The sequence below is a fragment of the Lampetra fluviatilis genome, chromosome 10 (assembly GCF_964198595.1).
Source record: "Lampetra fluviatilis chromosome 10, kcLamFluv1.1, whole genome shotgun sequence".
Classification (NCBI taxonomy): Eukaryota; Metazoa; Chordata; class Hyperoartia; order Petromyzontiformes; family Petromyzontidae; genus Lampetra; species Lampetra fluviatilis.
The window spans coordinates 3,479,349-3,506,713 of record NC_136284.1 but is presented as its reverse complement, the minus strand read 5'-3'; the positions used below and the strand labels follow the sequence as shown (position 1 = coordinate 3,506,713).

Genomic DNA, 27,365 nt, shown 5'->3' with positions numbered 1-27,365 from the left:
TGAAACACCGAGAGCATTTCTCCACAACTCTTTGGCTGTCGCCTGATGAGGCTGGTTGTAATTGCCGTCCGAACGTCACGGCACTCGAATCTACAAACGTCGTGGGTTTACTCTCCAACCTCACCGGTCAGTGCTGAACTAGTGACGAATTGGCACGTTTTATTTACGTGGCAAACCTTACCAATTAGCTGCGTCGGGTGGTGGTGGGTTTAACGACACATTTATACTCACTCGATCTAACCCAAAAAAAAAACCCTCTTTTAGATAAACGAGTAACTGTTTCTGGGGGGGAAATTTTCCATCTCGGAGAGTTCGCGTGAAAATGCGCACAAGTTCAGTGATGCAGAGGGACGGGCGCTCGCTGCTACAGGAAGCCCCCCTGCGTTTGAACATCGCCCAACACAGCACCCCAGCCGGGTGCTGTTTGGCACCGTCCCCACATGCGTGATTGCATCCAAAGCAGTGAGCAAATCACCGTCATTTCCAAGTGTAATTAAAAGGCGTTCAAGTGATGCAGCTTTTAATAAAATGGCTTTTGAAAATGTCCTTTTCTGTAATATGCCATTCCTGGCCACGACTCCACAGGTGCACGTGCGTCTGAAATATATAAAATAAATTCTCTCCTGCAGCGTAAATAAAAGTTTGAGGCCGCAGTTTCTCTCCGAAGCGTGTTGAGGTTGTGGCGCCCGTTGTGCAGCACAGACCACGAACACGTCTGCGCCGTAGTCTCTGCGGGCTGTAACTTCTATCGGCCTTGGGCCAGCACCAAACATGAGTAGTTTAGTTTTATTTGTATATTTTTTTTAAAGTGATTTGTTTATCTTTCCTATTACGTTGCACCCCTGTCGTGTTTTTTTTGTAGTGTGGTGTTGTTGTAACGTTGTGACCCCGTGCCCCGACTGGACATCTGCGAATAACGAGCTTTGTGGCTCATCAGATTCCTCCTCCTGCAGTATAAATACAGATTCTGATTCTGGCCGACGTGGTTCTGGCCATCTTACTTGCGAGCAAAGTGGCCCGGCGTTGCCGCTGCTAAGGTGACATTGAGAGGCGGCGCATCTGCGTACCGCTTGTTTGCCGCTTATCTGCAAAACTGGTCCGAGCCACACTGTGCGGCCCACTCTAGGCCAGCACAACAATAGAGATAAGGCTTCATGGACAGCTGCCAAGAGGATATGAATGCCCACAGTGCCACACAAACTCACATGCGGGAGTGCGCTTTGCAGGGGACCCTGTTAGAATTCGCAGGCTCCTGTGGAAAATGCCCCAAGGCTTGGAAATAACACTGCGCAGCCCTTTGGGGGAGAGAGTGAATTGCTTTACTTAATACTTTACAGCCAATCCGCTGCTGGGTGGGAGGGCCTCTTCATGCCGTGTCGGTGGTGGGGATTTATTGAGGATGCTTCGCCGTGCCGGTCAGTGTGGGTTTGGTGATGGGGGTGGGGGGGAGCTCAGGACCGGTTCAGATATATTGCTCGCCACTGATGTGCAGCCGTGGTTGCGAATGGAAATGAATGAACAACACTCGTGACACAGCACCTTCAAAATGCACTTGTACAGACCGCTCTCTTCTCAAATCTATCTTCTCAAATCTATCTTCTCAAATCGATCCGAAGGGCCGTTAGTCGTGAACCGACATCAAATTTCCCGTTCTGCAAAGACGAGTCGTCCAGACGTGCGCCGCCTTTTTAGAGCAGCAATCTGCATTTCTGGATAACGGATAACGGGGGGAGGCGGGGGGGATCGAGCATGTGCCCCGCATTGTTCTGTTGATCAAACTCCAGCAAACCACTCCTTCCTCCTTGTGCTTGAATTGCCCATTATGGCTCTACCACGTGTGTGGTTTTTGCGGCGTGCCCTCTCATCGGAAAACTATTCGTGGAAGGCCGCGCAAGCGTGGCGGCGCTGTGGAACGCGCAGAGACGCAAGATGGTTGAGCGACCGCCGCCGGATCCCCTGTGTGTCCCTTGTCCCATTCCTCGTGTCTCTCTCGTCCCGTGTGTTTTGTCCCCGCCCAGGATGCGTTCTCCTGGCAGAAATCCATGCGACGGAATTACGTATGTATGTATGTATGTTGAACTTCTTTTGCACCTTATGTAGCCAACCGTGATAATCATGCGGGGGAAGGACAACAAACTAAACAAAAAACGCAGTTAAAAAAAAAAGGTTTTCAATCTAGATATAAAGTGGGTAGCTCCAGTGGCTTCGTAATATCGTAAGGAAAGAGCGTTCCAGACGGCCACAGAAACGCATCTGAAAGCACCACGCGATGCGGTGACCATTCTTTGTTCGATGGCTGAGCCAAAAGCCGCTGCAAGGATGACCGGAGTTCGTGTGATGGTTTATGCTCCTTGACGAGATCAACAAGATATTGTGGTTTATTTGTGGAAAGCACTCTGTGTGTTAATGAGTGCGACCCTATTACACCACGAGCCGTGGCTGTAAACACCAGCAAATGCGAGGAATTTGATCCGGCACCATTCTGGCGAATTGCCCGATGATGCTGGATGGAATTACTAGCGAAACGTCGTACTCAAAATTGTAAATGTTGTGGATTCACTCTTCAACACACCGGTGGGCTAAAGTAGTGAACTATTTGTCTTTTGTCAACGTGACACTTTTTTGTTGATTGACCGTGTCGGGTTGTGGAGGGTTACGACACATTTATAAATAACGCGATCTAACCCAAAAACGTTTATTATGAATAATATTGATCCGGCAGTTGGTTGCTGTTTTATTTTTATGCACACTTCCCTTTTTTGTTTGGTGGGGGGGGGGGATACTTTTACAACAGTGTTTTTTTAAGCACATTCGAACAGGAGCTCAGTATTCACCATTCCTCCTGCATCGAGTTGAGGTGTGTAACGTCGCAGACGGACGGCGGGCGGCTCGGCAGCATTGTTCTCGCCCCTGACGGCAAACTCCCGATGCTCCAGAATCTTTGCTGTCATGGAAATGTAGTTTTCGGGGCACACAAATAGCAACCTTTTGGCTCTGTACACCAAAGGGTTGGTGGATCACGCAGAGAATTCGTGAAACTGCCACACCGGCTGGGCTGCGAGGTGGCCAGGAGATGGCAACATAGCAAGCGTGCGCTGTCTTCCCACTCTGATGCACGGTGGGGGCTGCCTCTCAGTAAATCTGGAGGATTCCCAGCTCGCCCCTCTGTCAAACCACTGCTGGATGCAGGCCTGTCCAGGCCACATCGATCGTGGTAATTGCCCTGACCACCTTTCGCCACGCCAGTCAGTGTGGGTCTTCCCCATCCATTCGCCGCGGTGCCGCTAGTCCAGCGGATCTTGGAAAAAACGTACGCCTCCGCATCCACCAGGAGGACCTCAACAACGTCCCTCGCCAGCACCACCGCCGCCACCGCCTGTAGTCTCGCGGGCCCTTTTGGACCCACGCATTTAACTTTCAGTAAAGCAGCTTCAGCCCCCATAACGATGAAGCTCACAAAGCCGAATGGAGTTCACAAGAAGTCACGAACAAACACCTCCTCGCGAAAGATCCGGCAATGCATAAGATATCCGACTTCGATCTTCTGCGAAGCTCATGGGGCCACAACCCTCAGCAGCATCCACCGCACAAACCACGCCACCACCAGCAGATGCGGATACGTTGGTGCGCAAACGGATTTTTTTTTTAAACTCTGCGGTCAGTGTGCGACTGTGTTCACCGCCCAGAACAGATACCATGGAACGTGTAGCGACTCAAACACCGAAGAAGGCATCGTCAGGGCAGCGATGCACCACCCCGGTGCTCCTGACTCAATTAACTGGCTCAGCCACTTGGATGTAGCACTGCAGTCGTTGCTCTCCGCGTCAAAGGTTCGGCAACCAAAATAACAAGAAGAGCCAAAGCTTTTTTTCTCGAATTCGGTCCAATAAAGAAAAAAAACTCATTTTCGGTATTTCAAGAGCCGCAATGCAACGTGAATACGAGACGGCGGCCCTGACGAAAATAAAGTCTCGAAGCACCCCTTATGTAGCCGCGTGCGACTCCGAAGCCGCGGGTAGCTGTGACCCTCTGCTCTCCGTGAACATCAGCTGTACTGAGGAGGAGAACATGAAGGGTGTTGGGGGGGGGGTGAAGGGGGAGCTCAAGATAGGGCTCCATGAAAAGCAAAGTGCACCCTGGCGTATCTCATATTCCACCCAACAGGCAAAACTAATTTTTGTTGAAACTCTTGTCGGGCATTTCTGGATACATAAATGTGATTGCCGTGGTATTGTAATTGTGCGCTGTTATTCGTTTCAACCTTCAGCAAGTGGCAGTGACCAGCATGGGTTTAGTATCGTCATAATAGCAACCCCCCTGTAGCTCGCAACGTCGTGGGGAGGCTGTCATCCAGCAGTGGATCGATGATAGGGCTGTGCTTTTAACATGTACTGTATTCATTTCGTGAGAACTGTCCACATGTCAGACCAAAAACACAAAGTTCTCAAACCAACGGCCAGCCCGCGCCCACTTCTCTGAAATAAAATGCTAAAAAATTTTAAACAGGCGTTTACAAATGCAAAATGAGTGAGTTGCAACAACTGACGATACACGTGGATTATGTGACGCTTCGCAACTTGCGTTTCGTCTACCGGTGGCTTTTCCTGCACGGCGTTGTAGGCTGACGCATCGAATGGCAATGCCTCCGATTGAGCGACAAACAGATGAGAGGGAACAGAATGGTGATAAACTGACATGAGCTGGGATTGGCGGATCACAATTCGATGTGGCACCTGTTTACCCAAGTATTCACCCTTGCAAAAGCGTGACCCGTCATCTCCAATGACTGCTCAGCTCTTTAAATAATACCCTTCACGACTATTGGTGAAACACCAAAAAAAACTGCTTAGCTGTGGCAGTGCAGCAAGCGGGACATTCAAATCTCTCCAAGTGTTCAGTATTCTCCCCCCCCATCGTGCACGTTCAGTATTCTCCCCCCCATCGTGCACTTTTAGAGTGTTTGGCCGATATATATTTCCACGCGATAAGCCACTTCGTTGAACTGTCATTTGTGAAGGCCAGGTCACTTTTGAAAAAGAGCCACATCGCCTTACCTGGTAAAATAAAATTAAAAAACGTTTAGCTGAGTTTCGCAAGTGCTTTCTCCAGGTATTCCGGTTTTCTCCCACACTCAAAACACTCGTTTCGTGGGATTGACCAAACATCTCAATAAAGGACGCTGAGGCTTAAGACTCACTGAGCCTTCTCTAAACAAACAAAATGGCCATTATTATAACTGCCCATGTGTGGCGCGGCCCTTGGCAGGTTTAAGGGCAATGTCACTCGTGCAGTTGCGTGAAATGAATCATTCTCCCATCCTTTCCGCTTGCACGCGAAAACATTCTCTTTCCCCCACTTGTTAGCCGTGCAATATTCCTCATGGACCCTGCACTCGTTCTCAGCAACGTTGATGGTTTTTTTGTTTTTGTTTGTTGCTTTTGCTGTTGCTGCTGTTGTGCTCACCCAGCCACGGATCCCCCGTGTGAAATAGCCGTGCGATCGACTCGCTTTGGGCCCGGCCATCGTCGGGCAGACAGCGCCGGTCGCGCGCGTCGTCTAGGTGCTCACGTGGCCCTCTGAGCGACGAGCCACCTGGCACGGGTAGAAGAGAGGGCACCAGGGCGCTGTTTGTTGTTGGGGGGGGCCCCGAGGTGGCGTGCCCGGGCTTGCGGCGCACGGCAGGAATGTTTGCGTGGGCCCCTTTTGTTGGAGCCCCTCCCTCCATAGCAACTCTCGTGTTTGATGTGCGGGGGTCACCCCCCCCCCCAGGCAGCCCCCTCGCCCCCTCGCCCCCCCGTGCCTCCACCGTGCGTGGTGCTGCCAGAGTGAACGCCGTTCAGAGGAGCTGTAGATTGTTGCATTTACCGAGTGGTACAATTTGTGCTTCGCTTTTTACATGCCCGGCTTTTTAAAACGCTGGCGAAAATGGGGGGGGTGGGGTGAATTATTCATAATGTACGCAGCTGTATCAACCTGATACAGTCTGCCTTCCATTTTGCCCTTAAATCGGAGAATGTAACTTTAAAATAAAAAAAATGTAATGTAGGATGCGATGAGTGATGAAAAACACAAACTCGTTGTCAAAATGTAAATGTCTAGGGTTTTGATGGGTTCACATGCATTTCAGTGCTGCCGCGGCTAGGGTTGTGCACATGTTGGTGACTTTAATCCTCGCAATTTGCTCTTCTTCTTTGTCACGGCTGCTGATGAAGATGGAGAGCAACAACTGCAATTTCACATGCAGGTGGTCAGGCCCAGATACCTGCGTCAGGAGTAGCGGAGTGGTGTCGCTGTGATGTCTCCTTCGTATTTGTGGATCGGGCAAAGCGTCGTTATACGCATGTACGGTCTGGTCTGGATGACCACAGTCGCAACACTGGAGAGTTTTTTTTATTTTCCATTTGTGCATCAGGTATCCGCATATTGCCATGGTTTGTGCGGCGGATGCGGTTTAGGGTGAACCATGTGCTTCGTGGAAGATCAAATCCAGGGATCTTCTGCGTTGGGTCTTTCACAAGGTGGTGTTTGTTTGTGAGTTCTTTAGAACTCCAGTCGGCTCTCCAGGCTGCATGGATGAAGCCTGGAGACGATTTACTGAGCGTGTGTAACGGAGATGCTTCGACTCTTGAGACAGCTGCGAGGAAAATGAATAAATAATCGACATCGGCCACGTCCGCTTCGCATCGTTTGCATGTTTACACGCCTGATGCAAATGCAAACGTTGTAATCGACGACGTGACGTGACCGGGTTCAATCACCTCCCTCTCGTCAGTCGTCTAATTTAGCCGCATCCCCGTCGGTAGAGGAGGGGGGAGAGGGGTAATGGAGGGGGGGAAATTGGTGGGAAGGGGGGAATGGGGGGGGGAATGGAGGGGGGGGGCGGAATGGGGGGGTGAATGGGGGGGTGAATGGGGGGGGAATGGAGGGGGGGGGAGAAGGGAGAGATGAGAGCAGAATCGGAATGTGTCATTATAGTGGAGGAGGAATCTGATGAGCTGTGAAGCTCTTTTGCACGGTGACGGGCGACCCCGCCGTCCGCCGTCGTATCGTCTGGCGGCCGCGCTGCCTCGACGGCGCTGGAACCATTCGTGGGCGAAGAGACGAACGGCGTGACGGCAGCGCATGCCCGCGTAGCGGGTGGCTATAAGCTCCGTAATTATTAAATTCATTACTCAGCCGTAATGTTGGCACGCGCCAGTGGCGACGGCATCGCGGAGCGGCGTGGGCAACGAGGCACGCGGAGGAGCGAGGAGGGGGACCACCGGACCCAGGGCAGGCGTGGACACTCACGCGTGTGTGTGCACATCTTCGTCGGTTGGAAACATTTAGGCTGGCCTGCCTACGATCCATCCTGGGTTTAACCAGGCTGGATTGTGTGAGGAGCTCACAAATCCTTGAAAGATGTGGGCAAAGTCCCATTGGTGAGCTCCTCCGGCAGGCAAGGCTGCGTTGGCTGGGACATGTAGCCCGCATGCCCAGCTACCGCATGCCTAAACAGCTTTTGTTCGGCCGGATTGAGGGGGCTAAACGGGCGCGGCACGGGCTAGAGAAGAGATGGAGTGATGTGGTACAGGAGGACGTGGAGCTGAGTGGACTTGCCGATGACCGGTACCAGCGGTGTCAAGATCGGCCTCTGTGGAGGAGGCTCGTGAAGGACGCTACTGGGCAGTTGGAGGCAGTCGCCCTCCAACAACAACGGAGGGCGGAGGAGCGACGCTCACAACAACGAGCGGAGCGCCGGGTGGCTAAAGCACAGCAAGTTGGTACAGTAGGGGGCACAGGTGGTGCATCAGCCAGTCATCTCGGTCATCTCGGTCAGTCGACCCGTGGCACCTGCTGGGTCTGCCCCGTGACCTCCTGCCAGCGGGCGTTCGACACTTCACGTGGCCTCAAGGTGCACTTGGCCTGGCACAAGCGTCGTGGTGACGTCACCACCAATTAGTGGCGAATGGCGGTTGTTGTTGTTGTTGTTGTGTTACATGCGAATGCGTTGGGCAGCGCTGGCAGAGCTGTTAGCGTGCTGCGCTATGAACCGGTCACGGCCAACACCAGTGACGATTATCTGAACCGGTTCTGGGACTCCCCTAGGTCGACTCAGCCTCAAATGAGTACTTTGTGCGGTGTGTAAACATCGCCAAGGCGGCCGCGCGTGGTGCTGGTCATCCACCCCCTCGTGTGCCGTGCCGGCCTTCGTAGGTGCTCGCTAACAGCACCTGCCCCAAAAGTATGTTAAGTTTATACGGGGGATCTTTGTCTTTGTGGTGCGTGCGCACGTGCAGACGCCCTGCACGTGGACAGACCGGGCTCCCGAGAGACGCTCCAGCCTGCACCGCCGCTCGGCTTCCTGGGGCAGCGCTGACCCACGCCGAGAGGTGAGCTATCTTCGTGAGCAGCGAATTCAGAAGTTGGGATGATGAGAGCCGAGTGTGGGAATCTCACATCCACGCTGCCCATTTGAACATCAAAGTCTGGTGAAAGTGTCTCGCTCATTGAACATGAAACGTTGGCACAACGGATCCAGCCACGTGCCAACCTTGGCCCAAACTATTTCACGTTTGCTGGGTCCCTGCTGTAATGAGTACTGGGCAGTACGTCACCTTCATTTGTGACCCTGAGCCAGCAGTGGAAATTCCGCTTTCTCAGTCCCTCGAAAAGAACGACCGCTGTCGAGTTCCCACAAAAGTGATACACTCGTTTAATTGATCGCTGACCAGGAATTGACCTCCTGACCCTTCCAAGTGTGAGCGAAGTGCTCTGATCACAGCGCCGTTAACCGTAAATAATTAATCAGAATCTTTATTTATCCTCGAGAAATCCAATCAGCCATGAAGCTCTCCTTCACAGATGTCCAGTAAATCGGGCGGGCAGCAGCCGCTCGCCTCGACAGCCGAGCCTGGCACTTGCCGCACATTTTTCAGTCTCTAATTTTTTTTCCCCTCCCTAATTTCATGAGAAAATTAAAGTTTTCTCTTTGATTCTTTTTTCGTGCCGGCACTTGGAGGTCACCGTCGGTGCCAACAACGATGACGGTTTACATTTAATAATAATAAAAAAAGCCAATTCCGCGGCGTTTTGTTTATTCCTTCAAAGTAGAAATGCTGTTCGTTGTGCACGGTGTTTGAAGCCGTCCCAGGCGAGCAATCGGCGGTCAGTGGAGCAGAGCGCGCAGACCTGGCACGGACGTGCCCGGGCTTGTCCTTGAGTTCATTATCAAGCCCAGGGTTGTCCCAGACCGGTCGTGCGTTAATTATGACTTGCAGCCTTTTTCGAAAAATGTTAAATAACCAAGTAGAACTTGAACACACGCTCAGCCGAAATCAAATGGACGAAACCGCCGGCTGCGGTGATGTGGCTTTTAGTGCTGCTTGCCCGAGGCGCCGTGGCGGGAAAGGGACGGGGTAAATCGTTGCTCGGGAGTTTAGTACTTTCTGATTGGTCACAGAGCTGGAGTGTCACTTAAAGGAACAGTCAGCCCAAGAGACAGCTCTCGTTTACCCGGCTGCAGCGTTTCTCGGCTATTCCCAGTCAGCGGGAGGTCGCTTCTTGTCCTCTGCTGCACCCCGCCCCGTAGTCTGAAATGCACTTCCCCCAGCTATTCGTGCTGTAGACTCCCTGTCATTGTTCAAGTCCAAACTCAAGGCCTTTCTTTGTCCATGACTGGCTGCCTCTTGCTGTAATATAAATAAGTCCGCTGTGTCCGCACACGATGCGGTTGCATTTAAACTCGACACGAATGCACATCAGCACGGTTGCCCACGTGCGGTGTGAAAGAAGTTCAACATACACACATTGCATTGTACTACACACGCTATATAATCCAGACCAGATTGAGTTTGAAGCTTTGTAATTCGAAAATAAGTATTTAAAGTCATTGACACTCGAGCTTTCGTGATCTAAGGAGCCGTCCATAAATGACGTCACGCACCTAGGGGGGGGAGGGGGGTCAGACATTTGTGACGATGTGTGACGAGGGGGGGAAATGTGACGTCACATCAAAATGCGCAACTTTAAATAAATATAAACAACACGTTCTACTCCATTAAATAGAATTGTTATAACAACACTAATTTTGATTAATTTTCATTATTAACTATTTGATTATTTCAATTTTCTAAGGTCACCATTTTTTATTCCATGAAGGAGCATTTCGCTTCTCCATGGGAGAATGGAGAAACATACATTTTGTAAAAAACAAAAACAAATTATTAAACATTTTTATTTGAACTATTCTACCAGGGCTTTTCATTCTGTGGAATGAATATATGATTGTTATAATAGTACTCTCCATTTTGCTTCGTTCTACGACAAAGTTTCAAGTATTTTTTTGTATAGTTATACGTCATTCAGAATGCTTTGCTCTCTTGTGAAATGCTGCGAATCGTCACCATAACGGGATGGCACAGGAGCCACCATTCAAAGCTGCCACTTTCAGCACCAGGAAGAGCAATCATCCGGGCAGAGCGGCACAGCCGTCCCCTCGCGCCACCGCGTCAGTCCGTGTGACCGATGTGTGGGGGGGGGGGGAGGACTGGTAGGGGGAAATGTCACCCACTGCCCTGGTGTAAATTAACAGAGCACGTATGTGCCCCCCCATTAGCCTGGTGTGGAGCGTTTCGTCCGGAACTTTTGACTTTTGTGCCAGCGTGGCTGTCAGGGCGACCGGGGCTCACTGCGTAGTGTCCGTGCTGGGGGCGGCGGCGGTGGCCGCACGGCCCCTGGTGGACGATGGCCGCCGCCAGGCCGGCACCGCCGAGAGCCTGGGGATTGGGTCCTCCAGCGGGGCGCGAGGCGTCGGTCTTTGGGTGGTCGAATACGAATGAACGTGCTTGGCAGGGGGCACATATATACCAACACTCGCCATTCACCACCAAGTGACTGTGACGTCACCGCGGCTGCCTATGGCAGGCGAGGTGCACTCTGAGACCACGTGAATTGTTCGCTGACAGGTCACGGGACAGACCCAGGTGCCATGGGTTGCCTGAGATGACTGGCATACATATATATAGACAAACACACACATATGCCCTTCGTATGGATAGAGAAGCCGACTGAAGTAACTGCAGCAGTCGTTCAAAGATGTCCATCGTCTGAGGCCCTTCTCTTGACACGAACACAGCACAGTGCCCTGCTCACCACGAGCCTTCCTCATTCAAACCTCTCCATCTGGTCGTGACACGGCCTCGATAGCACGGGCAGAATGGAATCGCCTAAAAATAAACGAGTCGAATTGTTACATGCAAAAAAATCCCTCACGAGGATTGTTCCTTCAATGGCGTGGCTCTGGGGGGGGGGGGGGGTCAGAAGGTCGTGACCCCACTGCGCGGTTGGACCCTATAAAGCCCTCTTAACGTATTCTTTGAGTCTTTCGGTAAAGCCACGTAGATAGAAAAATAATAATAAAAAATAATAATAGAATATCACGACGTTTCGATCGCAACACAAGCAATCGTCATCAGGTGAAAAAAAAATGGTAAAACCGGTGACGTCCCAGAGGGTTGAGATTAAAATCCCACGGACCCGGCCTATGTGATCTGGAGCGCTGAGCGCGGTTCGTGGACTTCCGGCAGATCGTGAAACTCCGGCAGCAGCTGCAGCGTGGCAAGAGCCGGGGTGCGGGCGAGCCCGGCGTCACACCTGGAGGAGGGGGAGCAGGAGGAGTGGGGGGGACGCGCGATGTGGTCGAGCCACCGGACAGGGCGGCCCCCCAGAGCGAGCATCACAACGCGCGGCGCGAGAACAACGGAAGCCCTGCGGCCGCGCTCGGACACACGCACGTACGTACGGACACAACGCAAGAACAGACGCGCGCGCAAGTACGGACACGTGCACGCACGTACGGACACGCGCGCACGTACGGACACACGCAAGAACAAACACACGTACGTACGGACACATGCACATACAAAGACCCCCCAAATAACATTTAACAGACTCGGGGCAAGTGCTGTTAGTGAGCACCCACGAGGGGGTGGGTAGCCAGCACCACTCCTGATCGCCTTTGTCTCCCTAGTGGTGATGTTTACACACTGCACCAGGTATTCATTTGAGGCCGACTCGACCGAGGGGAGGCCCAGAACCCGTTAAGATAATCGTCACTGGCGTTAGCCGTGGCGGGGAATTGAAATCGGGTCGCCGGGTTTGCACCGCTCCACCACAAAGACACACACGCATACACACAGACACACGCACGCACATATAGCTCAGGATTTCACCACCTGGAGCATTTCCCTCTGGGGTGCTGCTTGAGCTGGGGGTGGGGGGGGGTTGAAGACGAAAAAAAAAACACGTGGATGGTCCTATACTTGGGAAGGAAAACTAGAAAACTATACAGTAGTTTTTTTTTAAGCCTTGGGAGTTGTTTGCCCAAGTTTTGTTTTTGCTACGATACGGAGTGCTAGGTTATTAAAGCTTTCGGTGATCTGAAGAGCGAGCGAGTGTTCGCGCTCACGGTGGAGAACCTAAGTCAAGTGGCGGGGGCTCTTGGGCACCACGCCACTCGACGCGGAGTTCTCGACACGCCTTCATGACGTGCGACCGTGGTGGCTTGTCAACGGTTTGCTTCACCGTGCCGCCCTCAGAATGCCGATTTCTGTTGTTGTTGTTGTTGCTATCAATGTGCTAGCTTGCACTTCATCGGTGTTGGCCGAACATCCCAATGTTGAAAGAATGTTTTCCTGCAAATGACTAATTGCAGCGTCGTGTTCCCGCTACTGCGAAAACTTGGCAGGGCCCTCTTAAAAAAGAGCCGAGGCTCGGTGTGGCCTTCCTGGGTACATAAAGGTCATGAAGGTCATCCGCACCTCCGATTAGCACGGCTGGCTATATATGGTGCGAAAGAAGTTCAACATACACATGCATTACTGTTAGTATTAATACACTAGCCTTTTGCCCGTCCAAGGACGGGTGTATTGCAGTAAATCTGAAACTTGCAAGCGAAAAGCAGACCGCGACGTGATATCCATTGCATTAATGTGCAATTTGTAAGGGCGCGGTGACACAGAGCTATTTAATTTCAAGGTTATAATCCCTTGTTCATCGTGACGTCCTTTTTACTTCAATGTCTCAACAGCGCTACGGAGATCGCGTGACGTGAGGGTTCTGCCTTTGTAGTGAGGGTTGTAAGTTGACACCGAGGAGGGGGGAGGAGGCGCCTCATCCCCCCACGTGGAGTGACGTCACCCGCTAATTATTATAAATGGGGGGGGTCCATTTGGAGGACGTCACCTTATAATGATTATTAATGAGGGGGGCTGTTCGATGTGGAATGACGTCACCTGCTCATTAATGAGGGGGGGGGGGTGTCCATGTGGAGGATGTAACCTGCTCATGAATATTAATGAGGGGGACTGGTCGATGTGGAGTGACGTCACGAGCGTTAACGACAGACATTCCTGGGTGATTATAGTAGGTATTATGTAGTATGGATAGCACACGTAGAAGTAACGAAAAATATAAACATGTTCAGTCATTCGAGACCACAGTAGGCAGAGCAGGATCGACAGGATACCGGGCCAATGGTGCCTGCCAGGGATGTCACGAGGGATGGTCGTGTGGACACTGCCTTTGGGGGAAATCACACGACAGGCACCTTCGAATCGCGCTCACGACTTTATTCACAGGTGTGCGCACGCCCACGGAAAATGTCCTAATTGTCATCGCACCTCCAGCCTGTGGTCAAACACAACCTGATCGGAGATCATTTCACGGGCGGTAGCGTGTGAGATTTTTACACGCGCTGTGTTTAATCGGCAGCGGTGCAGCGCTCGATGATTCCGAGTAGCAAGTCCTCACGCTCGCTCACTCGCTCGCTCGCTCTCGATCTCAAATTCACGCGAGTTTCTCCCAACGTGCCGCGGGGGAGCAGTTGACACACCGGGCTTGCAAACCAGAGGTCACCGGTGCAACCTCCTGGCGTGGCAGGTCTCTTAAATCCCTCCCCCCAGCTCTGTCCCCCCAGCGGTGTTAATGGGTGAGTCGATCGGCAGCTCGTATGTGGTTGGATGCTCCAACTTCGTCCAAGGCGTTTGGCCAGTATGGAGGAGTAGGCTAAAGTAACCCTCTCGAGGAGGACCTTCCGCAAGCAGTGGGCCCAGCGAGTGGTTGCAGGGCCTGCGCCCCCCCCCCCCCCCCCCACGTCGCCCCTCCGAGCCGGCGCCGTTGGCGACAGGGAAGGATTTTTCTCTCGGCTCGGCGGGCGGTGCCGTCTCCCCGCTCTGATTAATTTCCACTCCCGGAACGGAGCCCGGGGGCCCCCCATTGAATCGCGCGTCGCCAGCAGCGAGCCCCCAGCTTCTTTGTATCCCGGCGACCGGCAGCCTCGTGGGTGTTGTGAGGAGGGAGGAGGTGCCAGGATCGAGGGCAAGGGGGGAAGGAAGAGGGGTGAGGGGGCGATGCTACCCCCTGACCACAGCCAAGGGACGCTTGGAAGCAGAGCCGGATTTAGGAGGGGCAAACGGGATATTAGTCCAGGGCCCAAGACTCCAGAGAGACCCACGGGAAAGGAGAAAAAAAAAGTACAATACATTTTTATTTTAAGATCTGATGGGTTGGTCATATTTGCTTGTGTCCGTGTGTGTAACGGGAGGAGCGGAGGACAGCCCCGTTGGGTTGTGGGGGGCTGGAGGGGGCTGAGCCCCCCACTGCCAAAAAGAGCTTCATAGCTCATCAGCTTTCTCCAGGATAAATAAAGATTCTGATTATCCCCCCCACCCCCCTCTTCTAAATTCTTAAGGTTTCAAGCATGTTTAAAGTTTGACTGTCTTTGACTTTGGCGTGCCACACGCGGTTTTGTATGCACCCCGTGTAACGAAGGTCATGCAGCAGGGTCGAGAGAGGAGCGGTGGGGGGGGGGGTGGATCCTGCTCTGGTACCCCAGGGGCAAAGATGGATCCGGCCCTGATTGTTACACATGGCCTCCTTAAGGGGGGCCCTGGTAGCAGATGCCAGTGGCAGGACCGTGTCCATGGACGAGTTACAGGGCAGATAGAGCTGGGGGGGGGGGGGTGAGAACGACAACACAATCAGTGGCAGTGGTCGCGGTGACCTCTTTAACTCGAGCCCCGAGTGCCGCCCAAAACCACGTGGGGAGCGGCCTCTGAATAGGGGACGCACGAGTTGGGGGGGGGGGCGCCGTCCCCCCCCCCCCCCGCCTCCACCTCTCCCACCCCATGCCACCCCCAAGCCCAAGAGGATCTCCACCGCGGCCACCGCTGAGGTGGACGGTCACGTGCTGTGCCGCGGTCGAAGGCTGCGGGGCGGCGGGGTGGAGCGGTGGTCGGGGCGGTGCACTACCAAACTCGGCAACACGACCTGTCAGAATCAGAATCTCTGTTTAGACTGGCTGAATCCGATAAGCTGCGAAGCTCTCTCATCACGGATGTCCAGATTCTGGTGGAGAATGATAGTCCCCAGTCCATACATCAGTGTGAAGTATGGTCAAATAACACTAACGACCGACACGGCATGGAAAGGCCTTCGTCCGGCAGTGTATTGGGGCTGTACAATTGCCAGCAAGGCTGCGGTGACTGGATACCCCAATTGCCAGAGGCAAAGTCTCCTCCGCTTTATCAGATGCTCTCAAATGTTTTTGGCGGCTGCTGGCTTGTTGTTTTTAATGCAATCACCGGGGGTCGGTAAACGCCGTGGAGAACGGCGCCAGGCAGGGCTGGAGGGAGGGGGGTCACGAGTCAGCTCGCCTACGGACAGGAGTCGAACTCGGGTCAACGGGTTTCATCGTGCGGTGCAGTAGCCACTGCGCCACTGCTTTCCCCCACGCCAGGCCGGCTACAAGAGTTGAAAAATGAAATGCAGACCACATGTGGTGCAACGTATTCGATTTCTCCAATTACGTGCATTAACCTGTGTGTAGGCAGGTTAATGCACGTAATGTGTATTCTGTTCAAAGCCAAGGCCTATATTGTACGTGGATATTTTTACTAAAATACAAAGAAAATCCATAATAAAATGTTTGTTTTGTGGTTAGATCGCATAAATATAAATGTGTCATTAACCCGCCACCACCCGGCACAGCCGATTAGTCAGGTTGGTCACGTAAACGTGCCAGTTAGCTACTACCTCAGCACACCGGTTGTGTGTTGGAGAGTAAACCCACAACATTTACAATTCGAGTACGACGTTTCGCTGGCGATTACAACCAGCCCTCACAGGCGATTTGCCAGAATTGTGAAGAATAGAAGAAAATAAAAAAATGTCAAGACTAATGAAGGAGTGGCATCCAAAGAAGGGAACGACAACCGGTCTGGCTCCTACACATGAGATCAACTTGCATGCAGGCACTCGATGATTCGTTGCATCTTGAGGCCATGAGAGATGGCGACGGCTGTTGGAGGCCTTCATCCAGCAGTGGATAGTTTATCTCGCTCCCGGACACGCGAGTCGATTTCATCGCTCCATCTCCACTGTGGGCATCCTCTCTGGCCTGTTCTCCCATTTGGCTGCCTCTCAGTCCTTAGTCTTGATGAACAAGGGAACAAATATATAAATATATCTTTCTGGTGTAGACTTTGAGTGTTCGCAGGCTGCTTGCACATGCAGGTGATGATCTTCTGCAATGGTAGTAACCTTTGTGGTCCCATCGCTAGAAGGCACTACGGTCGCATGTAGCCTCCCTCCACGTTTAGAAACATGCGTTTGGATTATTTAGATTCCTCAGCTGCTGTGAATTTTCACATGATAAGCCACTTCGTCGAGCTATAAATATAATCTGTGGCCCGGTCACTTTTGAACCAGACGCTAATAGCTCAGTGGGCTTTAGCTGGGAACATAAAAATAAGTTTTGGTTGTGATTTGCTTACCTTTCCCATACTTTGCACTCCTATCGCGTCTTTGTATTGTTTGTTGTTGTAACTTTCTGACCCACCCCGACTGGACACCTGCGAAACAGAGCGCCGCAGCTCCTCGGATTCCACCAGCGTAAATAAAGATTCCAAATCCAAACAGTGACGAGCGATTCGTGACAAACTCCCTCCCCTCCCTCCTGCAGGCGTCGTGGCCCCGGCGCGACTCGATCCCCGTGTCCTCCGTGCCACTGGGCCGCTGGGGCCTGGCCTGGCTGCGGGGCAGCCTGGAGGGCCTCAACCAGGAGCTAGAGGGCGTGTTCCTGCACAACGAGGACGCGGACCGCACACGCCGACAGGTAACGGAGCCGCGCACGACCTGCCGCGGCCAGGTTCAGACACCCTCCGATCTTGGGACACCACAGTGCAAAAGACGACGCCCCCCCCCCCCCCCCCATTACAGCAATTCATAACTAATTAATAGTGTTAAATGTAGGATTGTTTATATTCACATGGAAAATTGAATGTGAATAAACAAGCCTACTCTTTGCAATGTTTTTGTCTATTGTGGGCCCCTCTGGCGTATTAGGCCCTGGAGAAATGTCTCATTTGCCCTTTCGCACCGTACATAGCCAACCATGCTAATCGGAAGTGCGCCCATCGCAATAGCAAGCGATGTGCCGGACGCGTCACTGCGATGCTCGTACGGCTTAATCGATTTCAGCCGGGTCGGCAAACCCCGGAAAACATTTTTCCCGGCACACCAAATACGGAACATCTCCCATCGCTACCAGCAACGTGGAAATTATTGAGAAACGAAGCCCTGTGCAGGGACATATGCGGCAGCGTCCCGAGGAGCTAAGGGTCGAGCCTGGAGCGCACGAGTGCAACAACAGAGGCGTCGGCACGGGGAGCCGACCCGCCCACTCTGCAGCATCGCTTCAAGGCGGTTTTCTCTCGCATCCCAACATGCAGTCCAGATCTACAAATGACGGGAAAACCCATCACGAACAGAAACATCCGTACCTATGCTCCCTGCCTTCACCAAGACGCACAGGCTGGCGCGTTGGTGAAGTACGGTCAAATTATGCATCACGGTGTGTGGGAAGGCCCTCGCCTGACAAGTGGATCGACAAAGCAGGCGGCGCGCCGTACTGGCGCGTACGGGCGCAAAGCGCCGCGTCCACGCCCACGCGGGCTTTAATGATGCGAGGCCTGTCGTGGCGTCAATCTCAGGAACGGTTGAACGTGACGTTCGAGTCGAGAGGTGCGAGCGGCTCGGTGACGTCGCTCGCGACCTTCGACCTCTCGCCTCGCAGCAGGTCGGCTGCTTGGGGAAAATTCCTTCGCAGCTGTGGGAATTGAACCTCTGCCTCCGGCGCAAACGGGGCTGTGTCACCGGTGGGGCCCGTCGAGTCGCCGCACGAGTCAACTGGCGGGGCGTGATCGAGAGCGGAGAGTGCGTGTGTTTGCATAGGAGGATTAGCCCTTGTAAGCAACGTTTTGGAAAATCCTGGCTTAGGCCACAGTACAGCGCCTGTCGGGATCAGGTGTGTGATTTCGAAGTAAGCGGAGCTTAACTGCATCCCTTTCATGACAACGAGAAACAAAAAAACAGCGCCCCGTTCTGAATTAAATTGCCACAAAGCGACCATCCGCCACATGCTTCGCGGCCTGCGGCGATGTTCGCGTTGATGGCAGGCTTCGTTGTTTTAAAATGTATTTTATCTCGTTTAGGAAAGTTTCGCAGCATCAATCGTCATCGTCGCCATCATCACAACTGCCACATTTTCATCAAGATGCCGAGTGGCTTAAAAAATGGCACGTGCTATAAAAGCTCGCGCGGTAATCCATCGCGGGATTGCGGAGGTGCGAATCCGTCTTCGCGCTAAATGAACGGCGGCGAGCACACGGCGGCCGTGATCTCCTGTCTTGATGGGGGTTTTTTAGGGGGGGGGAAGACTGTAGCCTTAAATAGTGTTACCACACGTCCCCCGCACGCTTGGATCTGAAGTGTATAATTTACGTGCCCACTCCAGAAGATGTTTTTCACAATCTTCTCCAGCGTTGTAGTAAGCGTCCCGTTGCTTCCCCCCCGCCCCCCCCCCCCATACGAATGGCTTTTCGTGACAAACACGCTGGCGTTGTCTGTGAATTCTACATCCATACATATATCCATCGGGCAGTCGATGTGAATTGTCGTGTGAGAATATTAATCCGCAAATAGGGCCACATAGAAACGTGTGAAGTGCAACGGGTCGGCGCTCCCAATGTTCTAAATGGAGAATGAATTCGATGCTTCGCCGGCCCCTGTACGGGTCAGTTAACTTGACACGATTCGAGGTCACAGATTCCATTCAAGGTTTGATTCTTCTCCATCTTGCTGTGCCGTGTGCGTTTGCCTCTTTGGGTTTACTCGCCGAAAGGTTACATTTGCATAAGATTTGTGGAAAGTGTTCGTTTTTGCAAATTGTATGCAAATAGCATGGTTGGCTATGTACGGTGCGAAGGAAGATCAAAATACATACGTAAAACTGTAAATGAATAGACCCTTACACGCCTGATTCGATGCACTCATCGTGAGCATACAAATCTATTTTCATCAATAGTAAAAACATTCAATACACGGAGCACGTGTTGGTAGTAATGACGCTACGCGTTGCTTACGGAGCCATTTCTGAAGACAACCTCAGTCACGCCGCTCGATTTGGGGACTGTGATTGTGATGACGCATTTCAGGTGTGGTTCACAAGTGACCGACGGGTGCCGGGGTGGGTGAGTAAAGCAAAGAGCGGTCACGTGGCTGCACCACCAACCCTCCCTCCGTGCGCGTGCGTTCGCGAGTCTATCGCTCCAAACCCCCAAAGCGCAGCTGAGCCCCAGCTGCTGCGAAAATCTGCTCCATAATGTGCTTCTGATGGCGTGTATTTGTCTTTTAAAATTGCTTGGATTAAGCGGGAATTGGAAGCCCTGTCTGATTTCTTTTTTGCTTGAAAGAGAAACCAGATTGCGATCGATCGCCAATGTGGCTCAGTGTCCTGACCTTGCCCTCTTCCTCCGGGAAGGTTCTCAAGTGGGTAACGACGACGTGAATGCCGCTCCATCACAGACGAGGGGTCATGGTGGGGAGCGGTTCTATCTTAATCTGCGCCTCGACGCCCGGCCGTCGGCTATTTAATTACGAATAGTTTTTTACGGTTGCGGAGGTTGCAGCAGTCGAGCGACACTGTGTTTTCCGCCGCGTGTTGTTCGGAACGTTTTCCGACGTTTCGTTCCGAGTTCTAAGGAACTTTCAGTTGCTGAAGAAACTGAAGCGGAACACCGGACACCATGGCGACAAACACGTGGCACGACCAAAAAACACTTTGGAGAAAGAACCGGTCTGCCCTTGCGAGATTCTTGTGAGATCTCTTGGCAGACGCGTGTGACAGAGCCCCCCTCCCCCTTCCCTCCCCGTAGCTACAGAACGCGCCGGACGGCCACCGGGCCCCGCTGCCGTGCCCCCCCGGGCGGAGCAGCGCCACTCGCACCGTGGACACGCAGACGCCCCCCGTGCCGGCACGGAGGGACGCACGCACCCCTGGCTCGCCGGAGCGTGGGGGCCCGCGGGACCGGGCCCCGACCCTCCACGGCGGCTCCGGCGGCGCGACCCGCCCGGCGGACGCGGCGGCGGCGCCCGCCGCGTCACCCTCGCGGCGTACGGACGACAGCAGCGGCGGCGTCGCCGGTGCCGAGGCCGCGGCCAAACGACGGAGCGCGGCGGCGGTGGTGGCGGCGCTCGGTTCTGCGGAAGGGCCCGAGTCCCCGTGCCTAGCGCGGCCGGCGCCGCTGCAGCCCGACGGGCGGTCGCCGTTCGTCTGCGTCTGCGTGGAGGCGGAGGCCGCGCCGACGTCGCTGCCGCCGTCCGGGGGCCCTGGCGCAAGTGACGGGCCGCACGGAGGTGAGTGGGGTACGCGGGGGCGAGTGGGGCACGCGGGGGCGAGTGGGGCACGCGGGGGCGAGTGGGGCACGCCCGCGGCGGGCGGAGTAAACGTGCGGCTCCAGGGGCGAGCGTTCCCTCCCTTTCTCTGTTTCAATGCAACTTAGAACACAATGCGGATGTATACAGAGCATTGAAATGCAAGGGACAGTAACGGTGGGATTGTGCATCATTAGGGAGTTCAAGGCTTTCCCATTGGAGTTTCCGACGAGTTTCGGTGTCCATTGACCGACTGGTGGCCTGCGAATTGTGCGACCTTGCACCTGCTGCTGATGGAAGGGCATCCACGAGCGTAAACCCGAGTGCGCAGTTGGTCGACCTCATCATGCCGACCAGACGTGGGAATACCTACACTTCACCCCATCATGCACGACATGCCGATCGACTAATGCACCCATTAATACCGCCAGATGGACAGAGGGGCGGGGGAGATTTGAGAAACTAGCCCCAGTTTCAATTGCCACTCCACGGTATTCTCAGTGAGACACATGGAATCCACACCACCCACAGCTCCCTCTTCTTGTTATCCCCTCTCTGCGAGCGCCGAACCCAGCGGCGTCGTGCCGCTTGGTCCCCTTTGACCCGACCGCTCTTCCCACACAGCGGTGGCCGCGAGTGGAGCGGCGGTGGCGGCCGCGGCCGCGGCGGCGGACGGGGCCTTCTTCCTGCCCAAGCTCATCTCGGCGCCACGCGCCGGCCGCAGCTCGACCTTCCCCAAGCCGGTGCGCGCGGCGCGGGGCCCCGAGGACCGGCCGGCCCCCGAGGGCAGAGAGGGCAGCCCGGTGGGCAGCTGCAACCTCGAGGAGCTCTCCACTCAGTGAGTCCTGCGCTCTTCCCAGACCACCACCACCACCCCCGCTCCCCGCCACCCACCACCCAATCATCCACTGGGTGTCAGAAATATTTCTCAAACGATCGAAAAACCTGTTCGTCCTCGCCGCATTGGTGGGGATGGCCAAACATCCCAGCGCAGGTAAAAGGTAAAAAACTAAGTAAAAGTGGGAGAAAGGCGCAGCTCCCGCAGTTGCTCGCTCACGCCACTGCTGGTGGAAGGGGCTCCACTGTCGGGAAGGGGGGCTCTCAAGAGCCCCTCTGGGAGGGTGTTTTGGCCTCCACGCTGGCCACACATCTGTGGTGTTCGCATCCATATAGCCGGGTGGACAGAGGCAGGGGGGCATTGATAAACGTGCACCGTCAACCCGCGGCAAACTCTCAATGTGCAAGTCCGGTCTGGTAACCGTGACACCACGACAGCTACCCCCTCCTCCCTCCCTCCCAACGTAGGACCCTCCTGAAAAAATAGTCGTCATTTCCCAGGATAAACAAAGGGGCATCATTAATACATTATTATTCCTACCACCACATCCGAGCTTATCGCCACTCGGTGGCTCCGTGGATTGCTCATTAGGAGTCTGTCGCTGTTTTTATTTCATTTTATAGTAATTATTATCACGTGCTCTATTTATTGCCGATGTCACACCCAGTTTAATGACATGGCGTTCACGTAGGCCCGGGGCCATTTGGCCACGTCTTCACATGCTCATGGGAGCTGCCGAGTGGTCGTGCAAACATTACCGTCGCCCCAGCACGACGCAGTTTCCTCAGAAGCCGCGCAAAGGTTCTCCTCCGTCGCGGCAGAAAACAAAACTCTCAGAAGATCCGTCCCAGAGGCCACCTCGTTACCAAAAAAGGGCTTTTAAATAGAGAAGACGGAAGGTCTGTCATCCAGCCTCAAACAGATGTTTTGGGGCGAGCGCAGTTGGCGAGCACCTATTCAGGCCGTAACAACGTGCGGGGAGGGGGTGGGGGGTGGTGTGGCCGTTGTCGCCCCGTTGCTGATGTCGAAGCTCGCAAGGTGCAGCTGTCGATTTTCATTTTCAAATTGTTCGCTTTAGTTCTTCTGCTACGAATCTCGCACCTCCGATTGGCACGGTTGGCTATGTACTCTGCGAAAAAAGTTCAACAGGCCCACACATTTTTCTGTATCCAGCTTTCTCCCCCCCACCTCCCCCACTACTCCAACCACTCGAGGGTCACCGCTGCACCCGTTGAAAAATGTCGCTCAATAGGCCCCGCCCCAGGTGAACAAAAATTACTCAAATAAACTGAAACTTACACGTTTGCACACTGTGCTGACTGGGTGAACTACACGCACATTCACACACACACGAGGAACAATTCAGGTGGAGGTGTCTTTTCGGGCCCCACCACAATGTGGATTCACCCGTTTATCAATTATCCGGCGCAGGCAGTAAGCAACGACTCAGGTTGCATTGGAATCGACGAGATTAGTACCGTCTGTTCTCCTATAACGCCGCGTGTAGTTTTTATAATGTGAATTGGATTTCACGCGATGTATTATTATATATTACTTCTCATGCCATTTTTCCCATGTTTGAGGAACGCAACTACCGCATTATAGAACAGACTGCACATGGGAAAAAAACCGAGGCATGGGAGAGCGCGCAGAGGACGTTTTTAAGAACTGCGTCGTATCTGAAGCTCTCAGCACACGGCGTGCGGGCTGTACACCGTATGCTTACGGTTTGCACTTCCCCGCAAGCAGTTACACGTGCCACCGAGCCATCGGAGCTAGCCGCTGTGACAATGGGGGTGGAGGGGGGGTCGTGCCGCTGGTAACGGAGGTCTGCGCTGGAGCTCGGCCTCCTTTCAGCTGCATGGCAACGCCCCCCCCCCTTCCTCCCCCCTCTCCACCGTTCGTAATTTCAACATCGATGGAAAGAGCCCAGAAGGGCCGTGACTCCCGGGCTTCCACACCCATGCCCCGGCACACCCCTTCATTCCACACCCCCCATCCACCCACTCACCCACTCTCGTTACTTTTGCCTTTGAATGTTTGCTCAATACAAGTGTTTGGGCAGTCCCATTTATTATTACTACTTTTGACCGAAGCTCGTTGCTATTTTAGTGACCACCACCTGAACATTAGTCACCATCTGCTGATTTGTTTTGTAAAAGTTTAATGTTATGCTGGCTGTAGAAAAGCAAAAGCTGTAATTTCCCAGTAATAATAATTGCCGGTTTTACCATTCCTGCCGGTAGTGGTGGTGGTGGTGGTGCGAGTTGGACAGAGGGCCCGATGCCCAGGCGCGCGTCCTTGAAACGCGGGGCAGTGCCGGCTCGGGGCAGTGCCAGGTTTCCAGTGGCGGCAAGCTTCCTGTGGTGGCAGCAGCCACCTCTCCTTGCCAGTCGAGCGGCACGGTTCTCAGAAACGTCAAAAAAAATGGAGGAATTTTTTTTGGGACTGTTTACATTTTCTTTTTGTGTATGTGAATAATGTGAGTCACTTGGGTTTTCCGTTTGTTTTGAGCAACCGAATGGAAAACCGTTTGCAAGAAACCCGAATCAACAGTCAGCCAAATATAAGTAGGGCGTTTCACTGCATCACCTCCGGAGTGTTTTTCTTTGAAAGGGAAAAATATATATTGAGCTTTCGTCCAAATATTTCCAACAATACCCCCCCCTCCCACAATTTCTCTATCATCTGAACGCAACCCTCATACCTGGGCATATTTTTAATTTCAGGTTTGGCGGAACCGTGACAATTAGTTCTCCGGACAAGAACAAAGTCAACTTCATCCCCAACAGCAATTCTGCCTTCATCTCCATTAGGAGCATCAGATGTGCGTCACTGAGCTGCCTCGAGGGCACGTCGGATGCCGACTGGGGGCCACCCCCCTCCTGCCGCGCCTTGGTGATGGACAGAGACACGTTGCTGACCAAACCGGCGCACATCAACAGAGGACAGGCAGCCCCCGGATTAGTCGGTGGGTGGCCCGAGTCTCGGAACAGCGGCGAACAGGGCGCGCGCGCCGCTTGCCCGTCGGCAAACCGAATAGGAACCCCCCCGGAGTGCCGCGAGCCGCAGGCCGCCCGGCCGCCCGACCTCACGACGAGTCCAAAGCCGAGCTCGCAGGGACCACCCAGCGGTGGCGTTGGCGGCCTGCTGGGACCGCCGCAAAACGACGGAGAGCGAGGACGGCCCCAGGCGGGCGCGGCGATGCCGTCGCAGACGTACCCGGTGCTCTGCTAGGAGGCGCAAGCGGCCGCTGTTCGCGACGCGTACGGAACGGCGGGTGCAGCGCGACGTACTTCACACGTACGGTTCATTTCCTATAAATGTACTTGCGAGCCGGTCAGGGACACGTTACCGCTTGCCCCTTTTCGCTGTGAAGAACGTTTGCACGAGAGCAGTTTGAATTTTACGCGTGGGCCAAAATTTGACCGGAGACTTGCATACAGTTACTTCTCAGCAATTACTCGGATTTACATAATTTACATAACCAACTGCTTAGGGCAGCAAACACTCCTTTAATTTGTGCATGGCTGGAATCGTCGTTGTAATAAAATAAAAAACACAGCTCGCTCTGCGAACATAACAAGCACACTTATCCGTGAACGAATTGTACATCGCAGAACGCATCCTCCGCGACTCCCCCTCGTGCACAAGCCGAGGGGGGGCAGTTTGCAACCGGGGCCCCCTCCCCGTGTCGGTCGAGGGGACCCCTGTGCATCCTTCCCCCGCAACGGGCTGCCCGATTTTTTTGTTGTTGCGAGGGTTGGGCCGACGAAAAAGGTCCGGCGGTCAAGCAGCAAAACAGAAATCTTTTTGAACCATGCGACGTCCACCACCACCACCCCCAACCTCGTGATTTAAAAACGGGCAGCCCCGTCCATCTGCGCCCACGCCCTGTGTTTTGTTGAACCAGTGCCAAATAAATACAACCCTTATTTTTCGCTTTTGGAGCTCGAGGCAAAATGCTCTCCGATCGTCAACGTGTTTTCACGGCAGACAACACGAATTAAGGTGGTTCTGCAGTAGCTCATATGTATTTACGTGTTTTTAATCCCTCGATATACATGGTATTTGTGAGTGTTATAGTGTTCGATACTTTTAAACGAAAGCGGACGTCTCAAATTATTAATGTAATGAATCAATCAGTCGCGTTATCGATCGTTTAAAAAAAGAAGTGACCTGGTATTCTCCTTAAACATAACGGCTAAGACTCAGGAAAGTTTTGTTTTTTGTGTCAAATTTGTCTTGCGGCAATAGCTCAACTGCAAAGTCCCGCTTCGACAGCTTCTGCGTAATTTAGCTTTTGTACGCTGTCTTTATCATTCGCGCGCCCTTTCCCAAACGTCCCTCTGGCGTGTGGCGTTGGTTCCGTTCACACGCGCACCAACGCTCACCACCCAACCACCCAAACCACCACCGCCAACCACCAACAACACCCTTGTCCAGAAATTGCACAAGTACTACTGTATCTACTGTACATTCCCTTTTTTCACATTTCCTGTTTGCAGTGGTTGATTATTTAAAATAAACAATGTAACAATTACCGAGTGGCCGTCTCATCTCGAAACCTCGCTGCTGCTACCGCCCATCGACCCCACGCGGTTGTTGTGGCTTCCTGAGACCCACGCCGACGAGCGGACTGGAGCCGGCTTCACGAGACTAAAGCCACCGTGAGATCAGGAGGCGGCTCTCGGTCCTTTTCCTCCTGCCGTGTCTATTTATTGCAGGATAAAAAAGCATGAAATCTCCCGCCGCGCCGCAACGCGCTTGGGATAAATTGAGCACAAAGACAAAGATCCCCCCCGTATAGCTTTAACAGACTGTTGGGGCAAGTGCTGTTAGCGGGCACCTATGAAGGTTGGAACGGCACACGAGAGGGTGGGTGGCCAGAACCACGCCCGGCCGCTTTTGTCTCCCTCGTGGTTATGTTTACTGCACACCGCACTAGGTACTCATTTGAGGCCGAGTCGACCTAGGGGAGGCACAGGACCGGTTCATATAATCGTCACTTGTGTCAGCAGCGAACAGGAATCAAACTCTGGCCGACAAGTTCGTAGCGCAGCACGCTAACCACTACACCACCGCTCCCCACACGCACAAGCCCACACTACGCCCCAACGTGAACCACAGCCCCAATCAATATCCAGGCATGGGCCTAACGTCATCTGCACCATGTCCCCATTAGCGGTCGACTAAGCAAAAAGCCAAACACCTGATCAATATAAAAGCCAAACAGGACATTTGGACAGAAAAAACTAAAATACTAACTTCAACTCGCACTAAATTATTGCAATCTTACATTTCCAAATACAGAAATGAGTTTCTGATCTTCGTTTGAGAAATATTTTTGCATTGCAAAGGTCAATAACGGCATTTCGCTAATGACGTTTTGACTAAAATGTACGGGTATGTGATTCTTTACCAATAAACCAGGAAGGCGTCATACCCGTAAATGCATTACATCAATATCTCACAACTCAATTAAGATGGAATAACCAAATTATTATTTATTGACGGCACCATCATGCCATGCTTTGGACCAAGGTTCTTCCAACTGACCGTGATGGGGCCACATCTGGCTCAAGAAGGCTCTTGCAGTGGATCCGCCAAAGCTATGGGCTGCCAAGCTATGGCTCGCTTAGGCCTAAAGACACAGATTCGCGAGGCGAAAGAGAGATGAATGAAACAAGAGACCAGAGGTAGATTAGTGCTCACGTGATTACAAGTTGTGACGATGTATGTTAAACTTATTTCGCACCGTACGTAGCCAATC

At 53.2% G+C, this 27,365-nt stretch overlaps 1 protein-coding gene across 2 annotated transcripts in view; it reads left to right on the top strand.

The window, feature by feature from the left end:
- The window catches only part of LOC144934430 (uncharacterized), a 58,229-nt gene extending 32,063 nt beyond the window's left edge, over positions 1 to 26,166 (top strand). Inside the window, exons 3-8 of one of the 2 annotated variants that reach the window (XM_078860180.1) lie at positions 8,280 to 8,372; positions 11,568 to 11,774; positions 17,003 to 17,155; positions 20,256 to 20,736; positions 21,379 to 21,592; positions 24,322 to 26,162. In XM_078860180.1, coding sequence (XP_078716306.1) covers positions 8,280 to 8,372; positions 11,568 to 11,774; positions 17,003 to 17,155; positions 20,256 to 20,736; positions 21,379 to 21,592; positions 24,322 to 24,829 — 1,656 coding nt within the window. In that variant the 3' untranslated portion in view covers positions 24,830 to 26,162. Of the gene's footprint in view, positions 1 to 8,279; positions 8,373 to 11,567; positions 11,775 to 17,002; positions 17,156 to 20,255; positions 20,737 to 21,378; positions 21,593 to 24,321 lie in introns of both variants that reach the window. The other variant, XM_078860181.1, reaches the window with a different exon arrangement.
- Positions 26,167 to 27,365: the final 1,199 nt, after the last annotated feature.